Source organism: Eulemur rufifrons, chromosome 24 (assembly GCF_041146395.1).
Source record: "Eulemur rufifrons isolate Redbay chromosome 24, OSU_ERuf_1, whole genome shotgun sequence".
Taxonomy (NCBI): domain Eukaryota; kingdom Metazoa; phylum Chordata; class Mammalia; order Primates; family Lemuridae; genus Eulemur; species Eulemur rufifrons.
In genome coordinates this window covers 9,849,680-9,874,330 of record NC_091006.1, presented here as the reverse complement: position 1 = coordinate 9,874,330, position 24,651 = coordinate 9,849,680, and the positions used below count along the sequence as shown (strand labels likewise).

The 24,651-nt window shown below is 50.9% G+C and overlaps 1 protein-coding gene across 1 annotated transcript; it reads right to left on the bottom strand.

Moving 5' to 3' along the window:
- Positions 1–940: 940 nt before the first annotated feature.
- CEACAM19 (CEA cell adhesion molecule 19) lies at positions 941–23,316 on the bottom strand. The gene is made up of 8 exons (XM_069456903.1): positions 23,262–23,316; positions 22,296–22,664; positions 11,883–12,033; positions 10,790–10,836; positions 9,706–9,791; positions 9,096–9,149; positions 8,311–8,377; positions 941–1,104 (listed from the first exon to the last, which is right to left on the bottom strand). The coding sequence occupies exons 1-8, from the start codon at positions 23,314–23,316 to the stop codon at positions 941–943; spliced, it is 993 nt and encodes a 330-aa protein (XP_069313004.1).
- Between the last annotated feature and the right edge of the window lie 1,335 nt (positions 23,317–24,651).

Below are 24,651 nucleotides of genomic sequence, written 5' to 3'. Positions count from 1 at the left end.
GGCCACAGACACGTCGCTGCCCTTGCTGGACTGGATCCCATTGGAGGGAGATGGCCAATAATAAAGCTGATATAGCATATAATGTCAGGTAGAGATAAACGCTATAAAAATAAAATAACATTGAGCAAGAGGACAGGGAGGGACAAGAATTGTTCTTTTAGCTAGACAGGTGTGGGGTGGGGGTGGGGGATCTCTCTGACCTGCAGGAGGCAACCGAGGAGGGAGCCTGTGGAACTGTGGGGGAGGAGCGTTTGGTAGAAGGTACAGCCGGTGCAAAGGCCCTGGGGCAGGAAGGTCTCTGATGAGTGTGAGGACAGCAAGGAGGCTGGTGTGGCTGGAGCCCATGACGGGGTGGGAAAGTGGGGGGAGGGGGTCAGAGAGGGACCAGCCACCCAGAGCTTCTCTGGAAGGTGGTCGAGGGCGGGGAGTGAAGGGCAGAGGGTGCCAGAGTTCTCTGGGGACAACCTGGCTAGTTGTCCTTCTTTTGGGGCCTCATTTTTTTCCCATTAGGCAAATTGGAATAGGTTGGATTTGGATTTAGAGTTATGGTTAAGAAGAATTTTAAAACCACTTTTTAGTATGGAAAATTTCACACAGTGTCAAAAGTAGAGGGGAGAACGCCGTTCCCCTCACAGCACACCCGCCACTCAGCCCACGGCCGGTCTAGTTTCCGGCCCTCTCCCACGGCCCTCTCCTATTTGAAAGCAAATCCCAGCCATCGCAGCATTTTATTCATAGCTGCTTCAGCCCGTATCTCTAAACGACGAAGACTCAGTGCCAGCATTTCATCCAAAGAGTGAAAATAAGATGAATTAATTCCTTAATATCTTCGAATATTCAGTGTCCGAATTTCCAACTGTCTCAGCAATGTCATGATTTCCTTCATATACCATAAAATTCCTCTTGTGCGCCATCACCCAAAGCTAGTTTTAGAATACTTTTAGCACCCTGGAAAGTTCCCTGGTGCCAGGACCCCAAAATGGTTCGCTATTATGAAATTTTTGCTTCGGTAGTGGAACACTTTCCTCCGTTGTGTCCGACAGATAAAAACGTCCACCGCGAAACCCATGCACACCTCCGCCAGGTGCAGGAGCCCGTCCAGGGCTGCGACAGGGGCGGGGGAATTGGTGGAGGGCCGGTGAGGGGGATCTACACCTCTGCTCGCCAGTCTACACCCGTGATCCTGTAACCCCAGGAGCGTGCACAAGCCTTTTTGCATACAAAGGAGTTGAATTGGGAGGGCAGGGTTTTCCCCATGAATCATAACGACTCTTGGTCACGGCCCAGCCCACTTCCTTCCCTGCTGCCACTTCCTCATTTGTAGAACAAGGAGCCACAGCCCCGAGAATCTAGTGGTGTGCAGGGAAGGGGTGGCGGTGGGGGAATAGTGTCCCCTGGTGGGCAGAGCTTGGGTGGAGACAGCCTGGGCACCCCGGGGGCTCTTAGTTCCAGGCGAGGACACTGGTCTTGTCCTAATTGAGCCACACGATTACACAGTGCCTGAAATCCCACCACCAGCAACACCGCCTTTGGGTTAAGCATCACTCTCCCCGAAATGCCCTGTGGGAGGGGGCAGACGCCTCTGTCTGGACCCACAGACCCCAGCATGTGAATGGGTTTGCATCTTGGTCCTTCTTCCTTTCAGACCGGAATGAGCAGAAGATAAAGTTTGGGCCTTAGGAAGACTTTGGTTCTGTTCCCAGCTTGTCCATTTATACCCTGTGTAACCTCGCCTTTCTTAGCCTGTTTGCTCATCTGTAAAATGGGGATAGTCAGGCTACTTCACGGAACTGTTGTGAGGATAAAGTAAGTTAATAAATGTAAAGCCCTTAGTGCAGTGCACGGCATGTAGTAAGTGCTCAATAAGTGTTTGTCACTGTTGATTATTATCACACTGAGCTCCGTGTCATCTCTCACACTAGACTGTGAGCTCCCTGAGAGCAGCAGCTGGTTGGTTTGTATTCATGTCTTTGGTGTCAAGTTCATGTAACCGAGCTTGGTGTACAGTAGCTGTTCATTGAACGTTTGTCAGTGAATGAACAGAAGTTCAAAAAGAGAAGGATATAGACAAGGAAAATCCACACACATCCCTTGAGGCTCTGCCCTGTGCTGATCAGTGCTGGTGCCCCTCAGTGACGGAGACCACCCCTGTTCTTATGGGGCTCACAGTCCAGTGGGAAGATAGACTCGCCCCCAGGCGGTGATGACTCAGCCAGGCAGGGCTGGGGTGGGTGAGCCCATGGGGGCACCCACCCCAGCTTGAGGTCAGGGAGGGCTTCCTGGAGGAGGGGGTGTGTGAGCTGAGACTTTGAGGATGAATGGGGTGGGGCAGGAAGAGGAGTTGTGCGCCTGGGTGCATGCTCCAGGCAGAGGGAACAGAGTGTGCAAGACTGGAAGTGAGATGGAACACAGCATGTTGGGAAACAAAAAGAAGTTAAAGCCTGAGCACGAGCGAGACCCTGCCTCTACAAAAAACAGAAAAATTAGCTCGGTGTGGTGGCACGTGCCTGTAGTCCCAGCTACTCGGGAGGCTGAGGCGGGAGGATCACTTGAGCCCAGGAGTTTGAGGTTGCAGTGAGCTATCATGATGCCACTGCACTCTAGCCAGGGGCAACAAAGCAAGACCCTGTCGCAAAAAAAAAAAAAAAAAAACAGACAGAAATAAGTTAAATCGTGCTGAGTGGTGAACCTGACAGGCCCCGGGACCCAGACTTTGCAGGGTGTTGAAGGCTGTAGTGAGGAGTCTGGACTTTACGGGTGCTGGGGAGCCATGGATGGTTCTGAGCAGGGAGGGGCTGGCTTGAGTTTGGGATTTAGAAAGATCCCTTGGGCTGCCTTGTGGTGGGAAGATGGAGGGGAGCAGGAGACCAGGCAGGAGGCTGGGGCAGGGAGGGAGAGAACCTGCCTGGCCCATCAGGGACAGGGGAGGTCAAGTTCAAGAGACCTCGGGGGCAGGCCCTGTTGCCTGCTGCAGCAAGAGGGAGCGAGGGAGGTACCCATGTTTTGGGCTTGGGCAGCTGGGTGGACTCTCTTGGTGCCCAGAGGGCAATGACAGGGGCAGAGGCTGGGGTGGGCGGATGCGGCATCAGGTGGCAGAGCGTGGGTCTGTGGTCTGTGCGGTCCTCTGCTGCCCCCTGCTGGCCCAGCTCTGCCTCCTGTCCTGTCTGCAAGTCTGGCCATAAGGACGGACGGGATAAGCACAAACCCTGCCCAGTGATAAAAGATGACATTTCCTGGGCTACAATGTGTCACGTGCTGCAAGGAGCACTCATGTTCACTGTGCCACCCTCACGCCCCCAGCTGGGTAGCTGGGTCTCCTGCTGCCCCTCCTGACAACAGGCTGAACTGCACGCAGGACGGGCCTCTCTCTCTCCTGTTTAAACAGTTTTATTGAGGTATGATTCACATGCCACACCATTCACCTATTTCAGGTGTAGAATTCAACGGTTTTTAGCATGTTCACAAAGTTGTGCAACCATCACTCCGATCAATTTGGAGAGCATTGTCATCACCCCAAAAAGAAACCTCACACCCCTTAGCAGTCCCCCTTCATTCCCTCTCCCTCCCGACCCCCGACAACCTCGAATCCACTTTCTGTCTCTCTGGGTTTGCCTGTTCCGGACATTTCATATGAAGGGACTCATGTAGTATGTGCCCTTTTGTGTCTGGCGTCTTTCACTTCGAACGATGTTTTCCCGGTCCGTCCATGCTGTGGCAGGTGACTGTCTTCGTTCCCCTGTATGGCTGAATGCTAGTCCACTGAGTAACACTGCGCCACGTTTCGTGTATCCGTTCCTCTGCTGGTGGACATTTGGGTTGTTGCTACTTTTTGGCTATTGTGAATAATGCTGCCGTGAACATTCATGTAGCAGTTTTTGGGCGGTTGTATGTCTTCATTTCCCTTGCAAACCTGGCCCTCTTGCAGTGTGACCCACACCCCTCCTGTCCGCCCTCCCATTGTACAACCTGTCACCCGGGAGCTCACCTTCTCCAGCGTCTCAGTGTCCTCAGCACCCGATTCTGTCCTTCAGAGTGTCATCGCCCCTGGTACTATGTTCCACGCCATTTGTCTGTGGTCTCTCTTTCCCACTAGGAAGTCAGCTTTCTGAGAGCAGGGATGGCTGTCTTGTTCACAACTGTGTTCCCAGAGCCCAGAACTGTGCTGTATATAGCAGACGCTCAATAAATGTTGAAGTCAGGAACAAATGAATTGACACACCCTTCTCCCTGACCCCATCTATCCAGACCAGGACCAAACTCTGGCAATATTTTGTACAGCCTCCCCTGGCCATCCCACCACCCTGGTCTAGTGTATACTGAATGAATGAATGAGTCAGTGAATGACTAGATGAAGTAGGGAAGTCCTGCCTGGACGTTGCTCTCAGAAAAGCATTGTGGTTGAGAGTGTGGGTTCTGGTTTGAACCCTGATGGTGTATTCACTGGGCCGTTCATACACGTTCTAGTTCTTTCTCTCCTGGGCGCACCTGCCTAGAAATAGGTAGGATCACACCTGCCCAGCCCTCTTGACGTGAGATTGTGCCAGGGGACTTGCTTCGGGCAATGAAATGTGAATGGAAGTGTCATTTCTAGGTGGAAATCTTTAAAACCCAGCGCACAATTTTCCAGGTTCCCTTCCTTTCCCTGCTGCTATAGTGACTGGCTCTGTCAGCCTGGTTCCTTGGACTCCTGAAACAATTTTCCTGACCCTTGTCACACCTGCCTACCTGAGATGAACGTGCAGCATGAGCAAGAAATAAATCTTTCATGTTTTAGGCCATGGGGATTGCGAGGTCGCTTGTTACTGCAGCATAACCGAGCTCATCTGACCACAGCACTGGCTTTTCCTTATACTCAGTGTGTGACCTTGGGACAGTCACTTTACCTCTCTGAGCCTTGGTTTCTCCATCTGTAAAGTGGGAATATAGTAGACCCAGCCTCCCAAGGCTATTCTAAAAATTAGAGAAGTTCAGACATCTAAAAGTCCAGACTCTACTCACTGGCACTATTATTATTCAGTTTAAATCTGGTTGTATAGTGGTGAAGGAAGAAGATACCTTTGATCTCGCATTTCCTAGGGCTGTAGTGGAAGGGGCCTGTATTCATCTGCTAGGCTGTGCTATGGTTCGGATGTGTTCATGGGTTGGAAACTCAATCCTCTGCCCCAATGAATGGATTACTGTCATTATTGAGAGAGTGGCTTTGCTATAACACCGAGTTGGGCCCTCTCTGCTCTCTCACTCTCGTCCTCTCTTGCCCCTGTGCCTCCCGCCATGGGGTGAAGCAGCAGGCAGGCCCTTGCCAGATGCCGGCGCCACGCTCTTCTGTTATTGCAGCGGAAAATGGTCTAAGACAGGCTGCCAAATTAAAATACCACAGCCTGGGTGGCTTAAGCGACAGAAATTTATTTTTTCACAGTTTTGGAGGCTGGAAGTCTGAGATCAAGGGTCAGCAGGTTTGGTTTCTCCTGGGGCCTCTCTCCTGTGCTTGCGTGTGGCCACCCCTCATTGTGTCCACACATGGCCTTTTCCCTGTGGGCGTACATCCTCGGTGTCTCCTCCTCTTCTTTAAGGACACAAGCCCTATTGAATGAGGGCCCACCCTTAGGACCTCATTTAATCTTAATTATCTTTTTTAAGGCCAACGTCCGTCCAAATACGATCACCTTGGGGATTAGGATACAGCATATGGATTTCAGGGGACACAATTCAGTCCATAATGGAGCCGGTACCAAGTGAGTGGGAAGGAGTGCAGCCAGGGTCAGAGATCTTACTCCTGAAATATTGCCCCCTTGGAGGTGGGGTTGTATTAATTAGGATTTCGAAGGAGCTAGGTGTAATGGAATCCCCAAATAACAGTAGCTTAAGCAAGAGAGGAGTCTTTGTCTCTTAGGTACCTATCTAACCTGGCACGGTGGCTCTGTCCACAGCATGGACCGGCCCAGACTCTCTCTGACTCGGCTCTGCTCTCCCTCAGGGCACTGCCCTCATTCACCTGACCGAGGTGGTTCCCACCATCACGTCTTTTCTCCAGCCCAAGGGAAGGGTGAATGGAGGAGAGGAGGGCTCCCTCTAGGGGCATGACCTGTGAATTGCTTGTGCCACTTCTGCGCACACCCCATTGGCCTGCAACTAGTCACATGATCATACCTGAGCTGCAAGGCAACCTGGGAAATGTAGTTTTTATGCCTGGCAGCCATATGCATGGGTAAAAACCCTGTTACTAAGGAAAAGGAGAGAATGGATATTGGGGCTTGACAAGCAGTTGCTGGCATAGAGGAGAAGAAGGGAGGCACGTGAGTTCTCCTTGTCTGGGGTCAGGATGAACAGTGCCCCCCACACCCCTGGCCCTGAGCCCTGGCCACCTGATCATGTTAGCAAGAAGGAGGTCAAAGACCCAGTCTTCGGGTGTCTGGAGGGCTCTGGGGATGGAGAAGTCCCTTCCAGGGAGTATTTGCATACTGAGTCAGCATGAGATGCAACTTCTCCTGCAAATCCTTCCTCATCCTCTATATTAGCTTCCTATTGCTGTGGTAACAAATTGCCACAAACTTCGTTGCTTCAAACAATACAAATTTATCTCACAGTTTTGGAGGTCAGGAGTCTAAAATGGGTCTCTCTGGGATAAAACCAAGGTTTCAGCAGGGCTGTGTTATTTTCTGCAGGTTCTAGGGGAGAATCTATTTTCCTGCCTTTTCCAGTTTCTAGAAGCTTCTTACATCTCTTGGCTCATGACCCCTTTCATCTCTAAAGCTCACAGTGGCCGATGGATCTTTCCCACATTGAGTCACTCCGGCTCCGAGGTGCTGCCTGGGCTTTGGCCCTCCCCACCTTCAGCGCCCATCACTCCAGCCTCGGCGCCCCTCTGACTCACGCTTCCTGTGTCCTTCTTGGAAGGATCCCTGTGATTACGTGTAGGGTAATCCAGGATAATTTCCCCATCTCAGGACCCTGAGCTTAATCACGCCTGAGGTCTTTTGCCACATAAGGTCATCTTCACAGGGGATTTGGACATAGACATCTTTGGGAGGACCATTATTCAGCCCACTACAGCCCTCCCCGCTGGCCCTGCAAAAGCCACAGTCTTAGCAGTGCCTCAATGGCCCTGCACCATCTGCCCCTCCCTCCATCTCCTGCCCTCACCTCCCACCCGTTCCCCCTTGCCTTCTCTGCCTCCACTATACTGACCTCCTTGCTACCCCTGAACATGCCAGGCACACTCCTACCTCAGGGCCTTTGCACTTGCTGTTCCCTCTGCCTAGAATGCTCTCCCATTAGAGCCCCACATGGCTCACTCCCTCCTTTCCTTCAGGTCTTTGCTCATCTGTCACCTTCTCAGTGAGACCTTCTCTGCCTCCCCATTTAAAATCTCAATCTCCAATACCTCCCACCCCCCTCCCCTCTCTGTTTCCCTGGTGCACTCGTCGCCATGTGTTAGTGATTTATTTTGTTTCCTGATTCTGTCCCCTGCCATAGTGACCCTCTAGGAGAGCAGGAGTTTGTGTCTATTTTGTTCCTGCCAAAGCTGCAAGAGTCTAGAACTGGGCCTGGCATACAGCAAGGGCTCATTTATTGCTAAATGCACGAATAGATTAAGGGGTGACAGGCTGAGCCCACATTCGGGAGCAGGGGCTGGGGCGGTGGTGGAGAAGGGAGCCACTGCCCCGAGGGACTCGACGCGATTCCGGGTGGGGGCCAAGGCCGGAAGTTGGCAGCAGGTTCCGAGAGACTGGGTTTTGAGAGGGGCTGGAGCTGCCTGAATGGGGCAGGGGTCCGGCAGCTGTGCTGACTCGCCAGGACTGTCACCGAGGGCCCCGGGCCGTGAGGCCAGGCCTCCCTGCCCCGGGCCTCAGCCCCTGGTGGTGGGGGGCTGCCTTGTCCCCAGGGGAAGGGACTCTGGGGTGATTGCGGAGTGGGGTGGGAGGGGCGTTGAGGACAGTTGGGAGCCCAGCCAGCCAGGTGCCTGTGAAGCAGACCTGAGACCACCCTCCTCACCCCCAAATATCCAGATGCGGGGGACTCTGGCACGGCAGGAAGCAGGAGCCTGCCTTTCCCAGACGCGTGGCCAGGCCAGGTTGCTGAGGGAACAGGCCGCAGGCAGCTGTGCACTCGGGCCTGAGCAGGACATGGGCCCGTTGCTGTCGCCTGTCCCCCTCCCGGGACACCTGCCTCATGCGATGCTGAGTCTTTGGCCGAGTCCACCTCATCAGCCCCACAGTCCCTGATGGCCTTGTCCTGCTGGTCTCGGATGTGTCTTTTCTGTCATCAATGCGAGGCCCCCAGGGGTGGGCAGAGGCCTTGTCTCCAGCTGGCCTGGCCGGGCTCCTTCAGGGCTTGGCACCAGCTGGCAGTAGGGGGCAGGGTCTGGGTTTAGCAGGTCCTGGGAGGGGGGAGGGAAAGAGAGAGAGCGATTATGACTGGGACGGGGTGAGAGCTTGGAGGGAGACAGAGAGGGACAGAGGGTGAGCGACTCGGAGACACAGAGAGAAATCGGCAGAGAGAGGTTGGAAGCCCGGCATGGACAGGGAGTGAGACGCAGAGACCGGAGGTCCTGGAAGAGCCAGAGAATGAGGTGGACACAGAGTGACAAAGAGGCAGGAAAGACAGAGATATGGACAGGGAGAGAGACTCAGAGAGAGAGAGAGAGAGAGAGACTACAAGACAGGGCAGAGATACAAACAGAGATGTGTAGACAGAGACACTGGGAAGGAACAGGGGTACAGGGGCAGACAGGAGGGGACGGAGAGGAACTGGGGCCGAGGCCTAGGAACGGGCCCCTGTGATGGGGTTTGACTGGGCCCTGACTGGCTGTGTGACCCTGGGCAGTCCCCTGTCCCTCTCTGGGTGTTGTTCCTCTTTGTGCAAATTCAAGGCCTTGGATCCCTTTTACAAAGAAGGAAATTGCAGCCCCAGGAGGGAAAGGGACTTGCCCAGGGTCTCTCGGCAAGGCTGTAATGGGCTTCCCCTGGGAGCTGAGACTTTGAGACTTTGGGGTGAGAAGTGAGGAGAACCCCGTACCCCACCCCCCCGCCTGTCTTGATGTGGTGCTCCTGGCTCCATTGGGCCCCCGACACCCCTCCCCCCTGCCACCTCCACACCTGGTACTGGTGGTTCTCCGGCCCTGGCTGCAGGGGTGCAGGCACCTGCAGGGGCTAGAGGGAAGAACACAGGTGAGCACAGGTGAGCCGGACCCTTCGCTCCCTCCCGCATCCCCCCTCCAACCTTTGACCTTTGGTGCTATGGGGCCCTGGGCCGAGGGAATCCACTTCCCTGCACCTCAGCGCCCCCCATAGGTGGGCCCGGGGTACGTGGCCCATCAGTCACCCCATTAACGCTCAGCCTCCCCCGTCCACACCTCTGGTTCTAAGCTCTTAGCCTGAGCATTTTGAGTTTCTCTTTTTATTTAATTCAAATAACTTATTTTTATCAGTCCTTCCTCCCTCCCACCCCATCCCTACTACAAAAAGAATATCTGCTCAGTGTAGAAAATACAGATACATAGAAAAGAGAAAAAACCCACCCACCGGCCTCCACACCCCAGAGACTGTTGCTGTTTCTGTTGTGCCGTTTCCTTCCAGTCTCTTTTCTTTATGATTTTTAAAACAGGGAGAGCAAGAGAGAGAAATGAGGTTCCCAAACTGTGTGTCAAGGTACCCTGGGGCACCTTAGAGAAGTTGGCCTGAGGGGAGAGGGTGGGGATGGGCTCACCAGGGCTGAGTTCGTGGACCCCTTGTCACTGAGGGGAGACACCAGGAAGACCGGAGATGACATTAGTTCATAGGCATTGTTGTTCCCTGAAACACAGGACAAGGCGGGGTACCAGCTGACCGATGGGACCCACAGGCCCGCTCTGGTTGCCTGCCCATGTTTTATTCATTCGTTCAACTAACATTTCTGCAAACACTTCTTGCCAAACCCGGTGCTGGGGACATAGTGGTGATCAAGATTGTCCTGGTCAGCAACCCCCCCCCCCGGCCCCGCCCCGCTCCGGGGCTCATAGTCCAGTTGGGGAGACTGACCCATCCCCAGGGTGACAACCCAGGCTGTTTAGGGCTGGAATTGGGGGGTTGGGGGGACTGTGGGAGCCCAGATGGGTGCCTAACCAGCCTGGGGGGTCAGGGAGGGCTTCCTGGAGGAGGGGACATCTGAGACAGTAAGGAGAAGTGAAAGCTATGCGAAGGCAGGAACAGATGCATGCAGAGGCCTGGTGGTGAGAGCTGGCCATGTTTGAGGAACTGTGTTTGTTCTGTCTGGATCACACACACACACACACATGCATGTACATGCTCCCCCCCACACACACACAATTTTTTTTGTTTTTTTTTTTTGAGGAGGGGAATGTTACCTGTGAGAGATGGAGCCAGGACAGACAGTGGGGAGGAGTCTGCACAAGGCCTGGAGGGCCATGTTAAGGAGCCTGCACTTTGTCCCAAGGGCACTGGGGAGCCCTGGAGGGCCTTTGAGCAGAGAGTGACAGGATCAGCGTTTCAGAAGGTCCCTGCGCAGGGACAGGCTGGGAGAGCGGTGGGGAGCTGGGCGGAGGGATGCAGGGATGGGGCCTGGGTTGGCCGTGGCCTGCGGGGGCGGACAGGATCCCCTGCACGATGAGATGGGGTGCCAGCCGGAGGGGGAAAAGCAGGCTTGGGGTGGCTGCTGACATGCTCAGGTTCTGTGGGCTGAGCCTAGGGTGCGGCAGAGAGTCTGGGGGGCAAGAGCATTGGGAGACCCCCTGGGGAGAAGAGGTGGGAGCTGGGAGGAGGGCCAGGTAGTGAGGCCTGGGGCTCCCACTTACCAGTGTTGTGACGGGGGCCCCGTTCAGAGTTCTCTGTGGTCGTCATCCTGTGGCTGTGTAGAGGGGACGGACATTAGGAGAGTGAGATGCTCAGGCGGGTGGAGAGGGACCCAGAGAGGCCGGAAAGCCCACCAGGCCCCAGAGGGCGAGATGGTCACACTGTCCCCTGCCAGCCTCTTCCTCCATAATCCCCAGACACAATCCCTGTCTCCCCAGCTGCCACCTTAGGCCAACAAGCAATGTCCCCCAGATATCACCATTTACAAAGACCATGATGTTGCTGCGTCCACTTGTCTGATGATTTCCTTAACGTGTCTCTCTAAATCGACTGATTTGAGTATCTTTATTTAAAAAGTACACTTGAGGCCGGGCCTGGTGGCTCCCGTCTCTACCATCTGGTGGCTTTGCCTGCCCACCGTCCACTTCCCTTCTTTGACAATAGCATCCAGTTTTCCTTTGGGGAGCCCCTTCCTGCTCTCAGTCCAATGTGATCATATGGAGTTTGATCTACCCCTGGGTCTCGGGCTGCTCGACTAGCCCAAGTTTGGCCAATCAGAGCATTCCAACACCTGGCCACAATGATTGGTTCAAGTCAGGACAGGTGGTCTAAGTTACACCAATGAAAGGCAGGCTTGGGGCTTTTGCTGGAACTAGCAGGAACAAAGTACTCTCCTTCCTCTGGGGTGGCTGAGCTGGTGGTGTATAAGCCTGGAGCCACTGGGAGCCATCTTGTCACATCAGGGGACAGCCTGCCTGAGAATGACACCATCATAGGAAAAAACAGAGTTGAGGAGTACATGGAGGAGTGTCTTGACAAAAATTGAGCCCCTGGATCCAGCCATACCTGAAGCTAATGAGTTATGGAGTATACAAAATTTCTTATTTTTGGTAAGCCAGTTTAAGAGTAGGTTTCCTATCTCTTGAAATGTAGAATTCTGTGTAATACAGGATAAAAAGATCCTTGTCACCTCAGGCATTCCAAGATTTGATGAGATGGTGTATGAGTTGGATGATGTAATTTGTGGAAGCATCAATGGGAACTGAGAGGGGAGGAGGAGGAGACAGAGGAAGGAGAGGCCTGGGGCCCCTATACCTGTGGCTCTGGCCCCTCCAGCCTCTTGTCACCAGGAGACAGGCAATGCTGCCGATGAGGAGGGCCCCGGCAGCAAGAGATCCGATGATGATGGCAGCCACGATGCCCGCGTTCATGGGCAGGTGTGCACCGGGCAGGTCCTTATGCTTTTCTGAGGAGAGAGAGAAAGAGACACTGTGTGATGTGGCGTGAGGTCTCCCGCGCCGCTGCCAACCATCTGGAAGGCACATAGAACACCTGTCCCAGGTGGAACTCCTCAGCGCCCCCACCTCAAAATCTCTGCTTCCCTAGGATTTCCCAGCACATCCCAAACCTACCTCCTGATGTACTTCCCCACCCCCACCCGCCAACCCACTTTTTCTCCCCCCAGTAGATGACACCCCCTTCCTTCCAGCCAAAGGATGAGGTTCTGGGCTGTGTTTTGTAGGAGACAGAAGGGACCCGCGGGATTCTTAAACTGGACTTGCCAGGGTTGGGACCACGCCGACCTGGCTCCTGCTCTTCTGACCGCAGCACGAGGACCTCCCAGCTGTAATCTCAAGCTGGATGCCTGTTATATCCCGGCCCTTCTTGGCAGCTGTGTTCAAAGCTTATGAGGCTGTAATACTGGGGTTCAAGTCTCTGCCGCCTACTGGCTGTGTGACCTTGGGCAAATTGCTCAACCTTTCTGAGACCTGCCTCATCTATGAAATGAGGATAGTAAGAATACCTAACCCTTAGGGTTAGGAAGATTGAATGAATATCTACACACACACACACACACACACACACACACACACACAAAATGTTCTCTCAATTGGTCAACGAAGCAGTAGGTTCTGTGCCATTTTACAGATGAGGAAACTGAGGCACAGAGACTTAAATCGACTTGCTTGAGGGCTCACGATAAGAGCAGTGCTGGGATCACGTTCAGACACCTGAACTCCTAATGACTCCTCTGTGTGTCTTCCAAAAGAGGCTCCTGTGTCCTGGGAGCCCTTGAAGGGTGGGAATAGCTATTTCGGGCTCTGTATGGGTGGAGTAAGGACTGTTATTTCCAAATGGACAAGGGCATCATTTATATGTATTTGTGTAATCAAATGAACAAATATTTTGAGTCAACCTTTGTTTAATCCATTTCCCTAAAAGTTTTCATGTTCAAAGAGTCCAAAACCCATTTGAAAATGTAACTGGGTGGGAGGGGATCACCCACACCCAGGCTAGCCTGGTCTTTGGGCATATTCGGTATTTGTCCCCAGAGCCCAGGAAGGCAGCTAAATTAGGCCCATTTTGCAGATGAGGAAATCAGGGCCCAGAGGGTTGCAGGCTGTTCCTCTTCCCGACACTGATTGCAACGTTTGCACCTTCTACCTTACTGGATCCCCAGAACAGCGAGTGAAAAACTCAGTGGCTTCTGGGAGTGACTCAGGAGGTGGCCGAGGCTGTGTCGGTTGACTCAGGGAGACTCCCGGTCCCCCACACCCCACCTCCTTGCACAGTCTTCTTACAACATCCAGAGCTCCCCTCCCTGTCAGTCCCCCAGGAGCTCCTACCTCACTGAGCAATAAAAGCCCTTAACAAGTGACTGTAACATTAGCTTAACTATTATGTTACTATTATTGCTATCATTGTTATTTTGTTTTGCTTATATTTTCCCCAACAATGAGTAAGTCATTGACTTAATGAGTGCACAAAGCCAGCCTGGCGGGGACAGAGGTTCCCACGGAAGGGGCCGCTGCTCCGAGGCCCCAGCCCACAGCTGCCGCATGAGAACCCCACCCTGGTGCCCCCAGACCTTCCATTTCATAAGAGAATCTGTATGTGAGGTTTCCCAGGGCCTCAGTGTCGGCAGCAAGGTGAATGCTTTGTTTAGCCAAAACAATGTGGCCACTGCACGTTAGAAGGAGCCTGAAAAGCGTCTTTATTTCGGGCAGTCCCTGCTCAGATAAAACTCAGGGTGCTCTTTCCTGGGAGGACGGGGCATGAATAAAGGTGCAGCCCCCGCCCTGCTGGCCCTCTGGCAGCCTCAGCACAGGCGTGTCTGGGCACCAGCCCCACTTGGCTGGACTCCGATGCAGGAACAAGTGAGGCGACCCCACCCGGTGCCACAGCTGTGCTCTCTGCCGCAGATGGCTTCCTGGGAACAGCCTGACTTTGATGCTGTCTTTCCTGTACTAATTTGCTGGGGCTGTTGCAACAAAGTAGCACAAACTGGATGGCTTCAACAATGGAAATTAATTGTTTCACGGTTCTGGAGGCTCAAAGTCCAAGACTAAGGCAAGACTGGTTCCTGCTGAGGCTCTGAGGGAGGATGTGTTACTACCCTCTCGCCCGGCTTCCGGGGTTTGTTGGTGATCTTTGGTGTTCCGTGGCTTGTAGACACATTATCCGATCTCCGCCTGCATCTTCGCATGGTGCTCTCCCTGTGTCTCTCTGCGTCCAAATTTCCCCGTATTAAGGACACCAGTCATATTTGATTAGGGCTCACACTAATGACCCCATTTTAATTTGGTCACCTTGGCAGAGACCCCATTTCTAGATAAGGTCACATTCTGAGATGCTGGGGGTTAGGACTTCAACATATAAGTTTTTAGGAGGGACATAATTCAGCCCATAACTCCTCTGAAGCCAGGTTCCTGGCCGTCCTGGAGCGTCTTTGAGCTGTTCTGGATCCTTTCATCTGTTCTTTCCCTGCTCAAATTGGCCAGGAGCAGCTTCTGCTGCTACATCAAGAACACTGCCTAGGCCGGGCGCTGGGGCTCATGCCTGTCATCCTAGCACTCTGGGAGGCCGCGGCTGCGGGGTTGGCGGGGGGATCGTTTGAGCTCAGGAATTCCATACCAGCCTGAGCAAAAGTCAGACCCCATCTCTACTAAAAAAATAGAAAACTTAGCTGGACATGGTAGGGTGCGCCTGTAGTCCCAGCTATTTGGGAGGCTGAGGCAGGAGGATAGCTTGAGCCCAGGAGTTTGAGGCTGCAGTGAGCTATGATGATGCCACTGTACTCTACGTGGGATGACAGAGCAAGGCTCTGTCTCAAGAAACATAACAAAAAACACTGCCTGGTTCTCATATTAAGTGTCTTCTTTTTATAACTTGTTGTATTGTTTCCTGATTACTATAAAGAGTGAGGTTATAAAGAGGGAGCTTGTGGCACATTGTGTTTTCCAAAGTTGGCGGCAACAGAAGCTCCCATTCCCACGTGCTGTCCTGTGATAGGACCTTGCTGTTCTCTGGCCAAGTGGAGGGGTCTAATCTCCCTCCTTTGAATCTGGGCTAACCTTAGTGACTCACTTGTAACCAAAAGAATGCCCTATAAGTGACACTGTGTGACTTCCAAGGCTAGGTCCAAAGAAGCAGTACAGTCTCTGCCTTGGTATTTTGGAACACTCGCTCTCCAGATATGCCCTTCAGAACCCAGCTGCCATGTTGTGAGGAAGCCCAAGTAGTCACATGGAGAGACCCCATGCAGGTCATCTGGTCGACAGCCCCAGATGAAGTCTCAGCTGACAATGACAATCAGCATGATCCGATCCACCAGACACGTGAGCGAAGACACTTCTGGGTGATTCCAGCCTCCAGCCTTCAAGCCAACCTCAGCCTCTTGAGTCTTTTCATCTGAGGCCCCAGACATCACGCAGCAAACAAGCCATCTCTGCTGTGTCCTCTCTGAATTCCTGGTCACAGCAATAAAATGGTGGTGGTTTTACACCACCGAGTTTGTTCCGCAGCAATGAGTGGAACAGAGCCCCACATTCCGTTCTTCTCCCAGGACTGAAATCTTTCCTTTTGGATTTTCTCTTCGCTGATCTCTGGGATCATCCACACTCAACTCTGCTAGCAAAGAACCTTCTGGGTCTTCTGTGGACCAGATCTGTCCATGCTGATCTTTACATATAGTCACATCTAAAAAGTGCTCTGACACACTTAATATTTGAACAGACAATGACCAGACCATTTATAAAAACAGAACTCTGACCCACAGCTTGTAGCAACGTGCCCAGGACACCAACTCCGTTATAATAAATAGCCCAGGAAGCCAGATTGCTGTCGCTAGTGACAATCCAGGAAGCTAAACAGTAACTTCTGCAACAATTGGCCTCAAATGGCCAGGACTTGATTCATAACTGAACAGCTTCCCTAATTTTTGTCCCCTCTTCCAGCTTAGGATCAACCAAAGAAAGCCAAATATGCACCTAACCAATCCCCTAGGATGTCCTGCATCCAGTGAGTCACCTGCAGCTTCCTGGGGCCAACAGCCTCTTATCAGGGCACAGCTGAAGCCACCCCTCTTTCCCACTGTGACGCTCTCCCACCCGCCGGCCTGTCTTTGAGTCTCTGCCTGAATGCAAGTGACTTTGGCTGACTCCCTTGCTACAGCAGGAGCTGAATGAGTAGCCTTTGCTTTTCCTGTTGGGTCGGTCTTCTGTGTTTATTTTCACAGCTTAAAAAGCAGCAGCTTCACATAGATTTGCTGAGCTAGTACTTCTAACGGCCCGTGGTCATTGCCACCCCCGTTTTATAGATGTGGAAGCGGAGGGCTTGAGGGGTTTGGTCATTTGACTAAAGGTCATTTTGCTGGTAAGTATTAAACCCATGACATCATCTACTCAGTCCTCGGTGAGACAGAAGAAAGTCATGGCTAAGGCTATGGGCTCTGGAGCCAGCCAGCCTGGGTTAAGTCCTGCATCTGCTGTTCTCTAGCTGGGTGACCTGGCCAAGTTACTTAAACTCCCCATGCCTCAGTTTCCCTATCTGTAAAATGGGGGGAGGAGGCAGAGCATAAATGCGTGTGATGTGCTCTGTATGTGGTCAGTCAGGGGAGTTGGGCTTTGTAATTAACTGCGTTGGGTGTCAGAGGCCCAGAGGGCTTTGAGGAGTCTGTGCAGGATTAGGTGAGAAGCCCAAGTCCCCCTGGCTAGATTCCCGGGACAACAGACACAAGCTGTAAATGACCGTGATCCCCCTCTGTGCTTTTGAGTCCAGTTTCTGCGGCTTCCTGGCTGTGGGATCTCAAGCAACTGACCTTCCTTCTCTGAGCCTCAGTTTCCCCATCTGTAAACTGGGGCTGCGCTAGTATGGGTTGAGCGTTCCTAATCCGAAAATATCTGAAAGTTTCTGGGCATTGACATGACACCACAAGTGGAAAATTCCATATATAAATAGTTAACACAAACTTTGTTTCATGCACAAATTTTTTTTTTTTTGAGACAGAGTCTCACTCTGTTGCCCAGGCTAGAGTGCCGTGGTGTCAGCCTAGCTCACAGCAACCTCAAACTCCTGGGCTCAAGCAATCCTCCTGCCTCAGCCTCCCAAGTAGCTGGGACTACGGGTATGCGCCACAATGCCTAGCTAATTTTTTCTATATATATTTTTAGTTGTCCAGATAATTTCTTTCTATTTTTTTAGTAGAGACAGGGTCTCACTCTTGCTCAGGTTGGTCTCGAGCTCCTGAGCTCAAACGATCCTCCCGCCTCGGCCTCCCAGAGTGCTAGGATTACAGGCGTGAGCCACCGTGCTCGGCCCATGCACAAAATTATTAACAATATTTTATTTAATTTATTTATGTTTTTAAAATTCAGTCCCCATAGGGACCGTCAAAATTTGCACCTTGCCTTCCTCACTAGCCCACTGCCCACCAGGCCCTGCTGGTTCCCCAGCCATCTGCTTGTTTAGCAGCATGACCAGCCCTGCTCTGGGCTCCAAGGAGGTAGCTGTGGACCAGACAGAAACCCTGGCCTCCTGGAGCTGACATCCTGGCAGTTACCCCTGGGGTTCCACAAGGCACTGCCCACTTTGAGTGGGGTTGAGTTGGAGGGAGCTTCTGTCCTTACAGCCTGAGCCTTAACTCGGACACATCCTGCCGCGCTGGTCACCGAGGATGCCTCCCTCACTCTCCTGCCTCAGCCACACTGGCCTCCTGCCACAGGCCCTCTGCACAGGCTGAGCCCACTGCCCAGACAACTCCCCAGCTCTTTCTCCTCTGCTGAGAACTTCCAGTTGTCATTCAAGCCTCATTTAAGGATGGCTTTCCCAGGGCGACCTCCCGAAGCCCAGAATGGATCTTCCACTTATAATCTCGTAATCCCTGTGCTTTCCTTCACGGTATCTGCCACAGTTCATAATGATGCATCTTTTAAAATTTATTTTTACTTTTTGGCATCATGTATGGAGCTGAGTGATGTATTTTGTGTGTGTGTGTGTGTGATTATGTAGTGAATATCTGCCTTCCCTATTGGTCTGTGAGCCCCAGGAGAGCAGGGCCAGAGCTGTCTCAGTCACCGCTGTGTCCCCAGCACTGCCTGGTACAGGCCAGACACAGAGGAGGCACTTGGGGGAGTGGCTCCCGAAGGAAGGCGTGACTGAGCAACGTAGCATCTGTGGGAGGCAGCCACATACCTTTGGCTCAGGTGGCCCCACATTTGAATCCCGACTCTGCCACTGATTCTCTGATTAGTTGTCTCACATTCTAGAAGTGTCTTAAACCACCCGAGTCCCAGTTCCCTCCTGAATAAAACAGAGATTCAACCTGCAAGGCACCACATGGAGGGGTTACACCAGGGGTGGGGAACCTTTTCATGTTGGAAGGCTGCATTAATTTAGCTGTAATCAAATAAGGCCACATTCAAAAAAACATCAATTAGATATACTTAAAAAAAAGCACATTATTTTGTGAAAATCTAACTATTAACACTATGTACTTAATAATTTCAAAAAATGAAAACTATTTGTTGATTTTAAAGTTAACTAACCTTTTAATGACTTTGTTGGGTCTGCTTTTTGTTGGAAAGCATTTGAATATTCGGTTGCAGCACGGAGGTCCGCAGTTTCAGTTGATTCTCCAGATGGACATCAGTCATCTGTGACCTTAAGGACATCTTGACTTGGGTTAGGGAGGAGAATGTAGATTCAAAGCCATAAGTGGTTGAAAAGCAAGAAAACATTTTTCGGGCATGTTGCCAAAGGTGTGGGTATTCTACTGCATTTTTCCATATTTCAATGGAATCTTTCTTAGCATCAAACAATGACTTTAAATTGTCCTCTACTGAGAGTTCAATCAATTCCATCTGTAGTTCTTTAGATGCCTCGGTGATATCAACTAGGTGAGGCTGAAATGCTAACTTGAATGTGATGTCATGATTCTCAAAGTCAGTGAACCTTTTATTGTATTCTCCAATCAATAGGTCTGCAACAGCTGCATATTCTTCAAATGTTTCTCACATATATCATCCTGATCATCAGCGACCTTTGCTAACGGCGGAAAATGTTCATCCGAAATCTCCTTTTGAAGAAGTGTTTTGAAAAAAGATAGCTTTTTTCGAAATGCTTGAATTTTTTTGCCACATATCATATATAGATTTAGTTTTACCTTGCAAAGAAATATTCAAGTTATTTTGATTTGACATGATATCACACAGAAATGCTGCATTCCCATAGAAATCTTCTTTTAATAATTCACATTGATGACTCTGTTCTTCATAAAATTTAACTATCTGTTCTTTGAGAAATAAAATTTTGGCTAACACTTGTCCTTGCAATAGCCAACGCACTTTGGAATGATAGAGCAAATCCACACCGAATACCTCATCTGTTCAGCTGTAGCTTGTTAGGAGACTGACCATGTGGTGTTGCATTTGCACTAATATAGTTAACAATACTTATAACTTGTTGCAAAGAGTCACTTAAAATAGTAGCTTTAGCACAGAAATTTTGCTGATGCAAGATACAATGAAAAGAAATGAGAGCATCTGGATCTGTTAGTACTTTTTAAAACTCTGTGCAATAAACCCTTCATGTTTTCCTGTCATGGAAGGGGCACCATCTGTACATACACTCACTAAATTTACTAAATTCAGTCCAACTTCATGACATTTAGCTTGAAAGCTGTTGAAGATATCTATTCCTCTTGTTCTGTTTGCTGAAGTACCCAAAGGGAGTAACTCTTTGTAGCAAAGAAAATCTTCTGTTATGACCCGAATGAAGTATAAAACCTGCACCGAGTCAGTAGTATCAGTTGATTCATCCAAAGCAATTGAATAATATTTGTTTTCCTTTTGAAGCGTTGCATGAAGTTGTTCTGTTAAGTTGAAGGCTAATTCATGCTTCCCATCAGTTGTGGTTGTCCTTGAAAGAGGCAGTTGTTTGTACTTTGAAACGTTATTGGGGTCTAAGCATCCTACAACTTAAACAATGCATCCTTTCACAACCTCTACACCACTGAATGGCTTCCCTTTTCCCCGAGTACATAAGCTGTTTTACAAGTTGCTTCAGTGGCATTATTACCACGTCTTATTGCTGCTTGAAAGAATTGTCTTTGCTTTTGCTTTTTGTCTTCTAATTTCTGCAATACAACCTTTCATGCCTCTCCCTCTGATTTAAAATATTTGTGGTCCTTATGAGTGTTGTAATGCTGATGAGCATTGAATTTCTTTAATGTTGATATTGCAGTATCACAAAGCAAGCAAATCATCTTACCGTTAGCAGAAACAAGATAATATTGCAATTCCCAACCTCATTAAAAAAATCTGTTTTCTTCCTTCAGCTATCCTTTGGTCTTCTTTGACATGATGGGTTGTTAAGCAGACAGAATTAAAAAAAAAATACTGTCGAGCTGTGCAACTATTCACAAATTCCACTTCAAACAGAAACACAGTGCACTGTTGTCAAAAGCTGATAACAGACGGGCCTACTCGACTCCCATAAACCCTCGCCAACCAGCCTCATGTGGTAGTGGCGCCAGTCAGAAGGGGGAAGTTAGAACTAAATTGTGAGTGCAGCAGCGTCAATTTAACCCGTAGGGCTTACTAATGTTCTAATTGTGCCAGTCCATCTGGGAGGATTATTTCATTGAAACTTATTTATTCTTTGGTATTTTAAATGCGTTCATTTAAAAAATAAAATAAAAATATAAAAGACAAAGATGTATGAATAAAATAAAAACATTTGTTCTGTAAAATTTGGATTCAGTCAAAAGGCCACACTTAAGGACTTAAAAGGCCACCGGTTCCCCACCCCGCGGTTACACCAAGAATCAGATCACATCCCTGTTTAAAACTCTCTAGTGGCTTCTCATCAAATTCTCGCCATGACCTACAAGCCTGGCCCCCGTGTGCCTCTCAGACCTTGCCTCCTTCACCCTCCTACTCACTGTCTGGTGGCCATGGCGTCCTTTGCCCATGCCTGGAACACACACCAAGCTGTCTAGCCCCAGGGCCTTGCACCTGCATGGTTTCCTCCTGTCTCCGTCCATTAGGGCTGCTATAAAAAAAAAATACCACAAACTGGGTGCCTTGTAAACAATGAGAATTTATTTCTGACGGTTCTGGAGGCTGGGAAGTCCAAGATCAAGGTGCCAGCACAGTCGGGTTCTGGCAAGGGCCCTCTTCTGGGCTGCAGACTGCTGACTTCCTGCTGTGTCTGTACGTGGCGTTAGGTTCAAACGAGCTCCCCTGGGCCTGTTTTATAAGGGCACTAATTCCATTCACATGCGCTCTGCCTTCATGATCTAATCACCTTCCAGCGGCCCCATTTTAATGGCTTGGGGGGGGTGGTTAAGATTTTGGCATTTGCATTCTTGGGGGACACAACCATTCAGACTGCAGAAGACCAGACTTCTTCTGGTCTCTCTGCAAATGTCTCCTCTTCGGTGAGGCCTCTCTGGTGACCTCCCTTCTTATGGCGCATCTTCCTGGTTAGTTTTCTTTACTGGGCAAGTCATAACCTCTCTGTGCTGGAGTGTCCCCATCTGTAAAACGGAAACAATAATGGCGCCTGCCTCACAGAGTTGTTTTAAGGTAAAAATGAGTTAATATGGGGCAGTAGTTCTCAACCAGGGGTAATTTTGCCCCTGGGAGACATTTGGCAGTATCTAGAGACGTTTTTGGTTGTCGCGAGTAGGAAGACGATGCCAGCATCTAGTGAGTACAGGCCAGGGATGTTGCTAAACGTCTCTACAATGCACAAGCCCTTTACTACAAAGAACTGGCCAGTCCAAGATGTCAGTAGTGCCGACACTGAGCAACCATAGCTATGGTCCACCACCCTGTCCTTAGCACTTTTCCCAGAGTGGATTCATCAATAAATATTTGCCTTATGAACATAAAGATTGAGTGATTGAATGATATATTCCTTATGACCAGGCATACAGTAAGTGCTCAATAAACATTTGATTAATTAATACATGTGAGGAGTAAATGAGATGGTGAGTTCTCCAGTGTCTGGCACAAGGCGGGTATTTATTAATGATAGATATTTGATTAGTTAATGCACGTGAGGATTAAAGGATAGCTCTAGGGCCTGGTGCAGAGTGGGTACTCAAGCAGTATGTGTTGAATGAGAGAACTAAATAAAGTGGCGTTTGTACAGTGCCTGGTCCATGGTAGTGGTTCAAGGCCCATTAGCTTCCCCACCTCCTCCCCAGACCCTAACACTCACCGGCCACCTGGACCTCGGTCTTGGCCTTCATGGTCCAGGCAGGGTTGATGGTGATGGCTACTTGGTAGGTGCCACTGTCTGTGGGCTGGGCGCGCCGCAGCAGCATGGAACCATTGGGGAAGCCCACGATGTCTCGCTGTTTCATGGCGCTGCCGTCCCTCTGGGGCCGCAGTAGCTCAGGTATGTAGGTGAATAGCCTTGTGCCTCCATAGGTCTCCTCCCCCAGGTACCAGTTGATGTCCTGGAAGGTGTCTGGGACACCCTGGACAGACAGGAGAAGGTCCTGGTTCTTTTGAGGCTGCTCTGGAATCTTCTGGATGTGGAGGGCTGCCTGGGAGCCTTGGGGCATCCAGAGTGCCAGGATCAAGGCTGTGGGGAGTTATGAGGGAGGCCTGAGATCAGGGGTGTTGGGCAGGGACCGTGGCATTCTCCTCCCTAGACAGAGATCCTCAGAGGGGAGCAAGGGCTCTGAGTGCTGTTCACTGGAAGCAGTGCTGGGATTGATTAGTGATGTCTGCCCTGGGTGTAGGAGTGAGAATACAGCCACAATGCCACATATTGGCCATCTCATTGAGTCAGAAGGTTTTCCCACCCTGAGATGCTATGTGGCCTGCCTCCAAACACTTGGGCTCTCTGAATTCATTCATTCATTCATTTATTTAACCAATACTAACAGGCATATACATGATGTTAATATCAGCTACAATACCAACTATATAAAATAGGTCTAAACTTCCCTAGATTTGTAGGCACTAGGGATACAGCAGGGAATCAAACACAGATAAATTCCTGCCTTCACGGTCCTGACATTCTAGAAAATTCCATAGATCAAACGGCCACAGGGCTGTGATTCTACTGCCCCTCATCTTCCTGGATAAGCTTTCCCTCCTTCTAAGAGGAAACCTCAGCCCCCGGGGTTAAGTCTCACCTTCTCCCTGCAGTCTTTGGGGAATGTCCCCTCCTTACCTGACAGCAGGAGGCTCTTTGAGAAGTGGCCCTGGGTCCTCGTGGGAATCTTCATCTCTTGTAGAGATGCCAAGGGCCCACCTGCTGGACACCAAGGCGGCCAGAGGGCTGGGCCTGGCTGTCTGAAGTGGGCCAGCTCCGTGGGGGTCCTGGGGATGCCAGGGAGACACTGCAGAGGCTGGTCCAGCCCCGGCATCCGGCATCCGCTTTCCACTGGCTCCACCTGTGCTCCCTGGGATAGAGGACACTGGTTGAACCAGTTTTCCAGAGCGACTGGGGAACTTACTGGGCTTCCCCGAGCTGAGCTCCTCCCCTGACCTCCATTAACCTCTTCTACTCAGTGGGCAGCAACAGCAGCCTCTGTTTGAGCAATTCCTCTGGGCCAGGTGGGCCCCTGCAGGAAGGCCCCACACACGCTACCTCACCCAGCAGCCACCACGTGTAACTGTTCCCACCTCACAGATATGAAAACAGGCTCAGGGAAAGAGGCAAGTCTGCTGGCTGACTCCCACTACAGCTCTTAGCCTAGTTTTTCAAGAGCATCCTCCATTCATATATTTCTTCATCCATTCTGACACACACTCCCAGTGCCCAGACGTGGGTGCTGGGCGGTGCTGGTGACACATGGGTGATTGAGACTGACCCTGCCCTGCTCTTAGTCCACAGTGAGGCTGACAGTCCTATGGGGGGTGGGGACAGAATCCATCCCCAGACAATGATGATCCAAAGTGATCAGGGCTGGGATGGAGGAGCCCAGGGTCTGGGAGAGCCCAAGGGGAATACCTCACTCCACCTGAGGGCTTCCTGGAGGAGGAGACATCTGATCTGAGACCTGGAGTAAGAATGAGGCAGAAAATGGGGTGGGGTGGGGTGAGGTGGGGTGAGGTGTACCAGGCAGCATAGACAACATGTGCTGAGGTGTGGAGGCCGAGGTAGTCCTCAGGGTGTACTGAGGAAGCTGCAACACCCTGGGCGGGTGGAGGGCTGGGTGCGATGGGGCAGGTGTGTGTGTGAGGCTGGGGAGGTGGGAGGAATCAATCGTGCCTGGTTGTGAGCTCTGTTGGGATGGAACTTGAGTTTTGGAGAGTCCAGGGTTAAGCTGTCTAATGTCATAGCTATTAGCCACATGGGGCTATTTAAATATAAATTTAAATTAATGAAAATTAAATGCATTAAAACATTTAGTTTCTCAAACTAGTGGCTATCACATTCAACAGCACAGATAGAGAACATTTTTCATCATCTCAGAAAGTTCTATCAGAGCGAGCAGGGATTGAGGGATGAGAGGCGGGCTGTGCCAGGCATTTCCGCCCTGGTGACATTTCTGGTCTAGCAGGAAGAGAGAACATTAAGTTGGGGCGCAGTGTATCAGTAGCACTTTGTGTGTGTG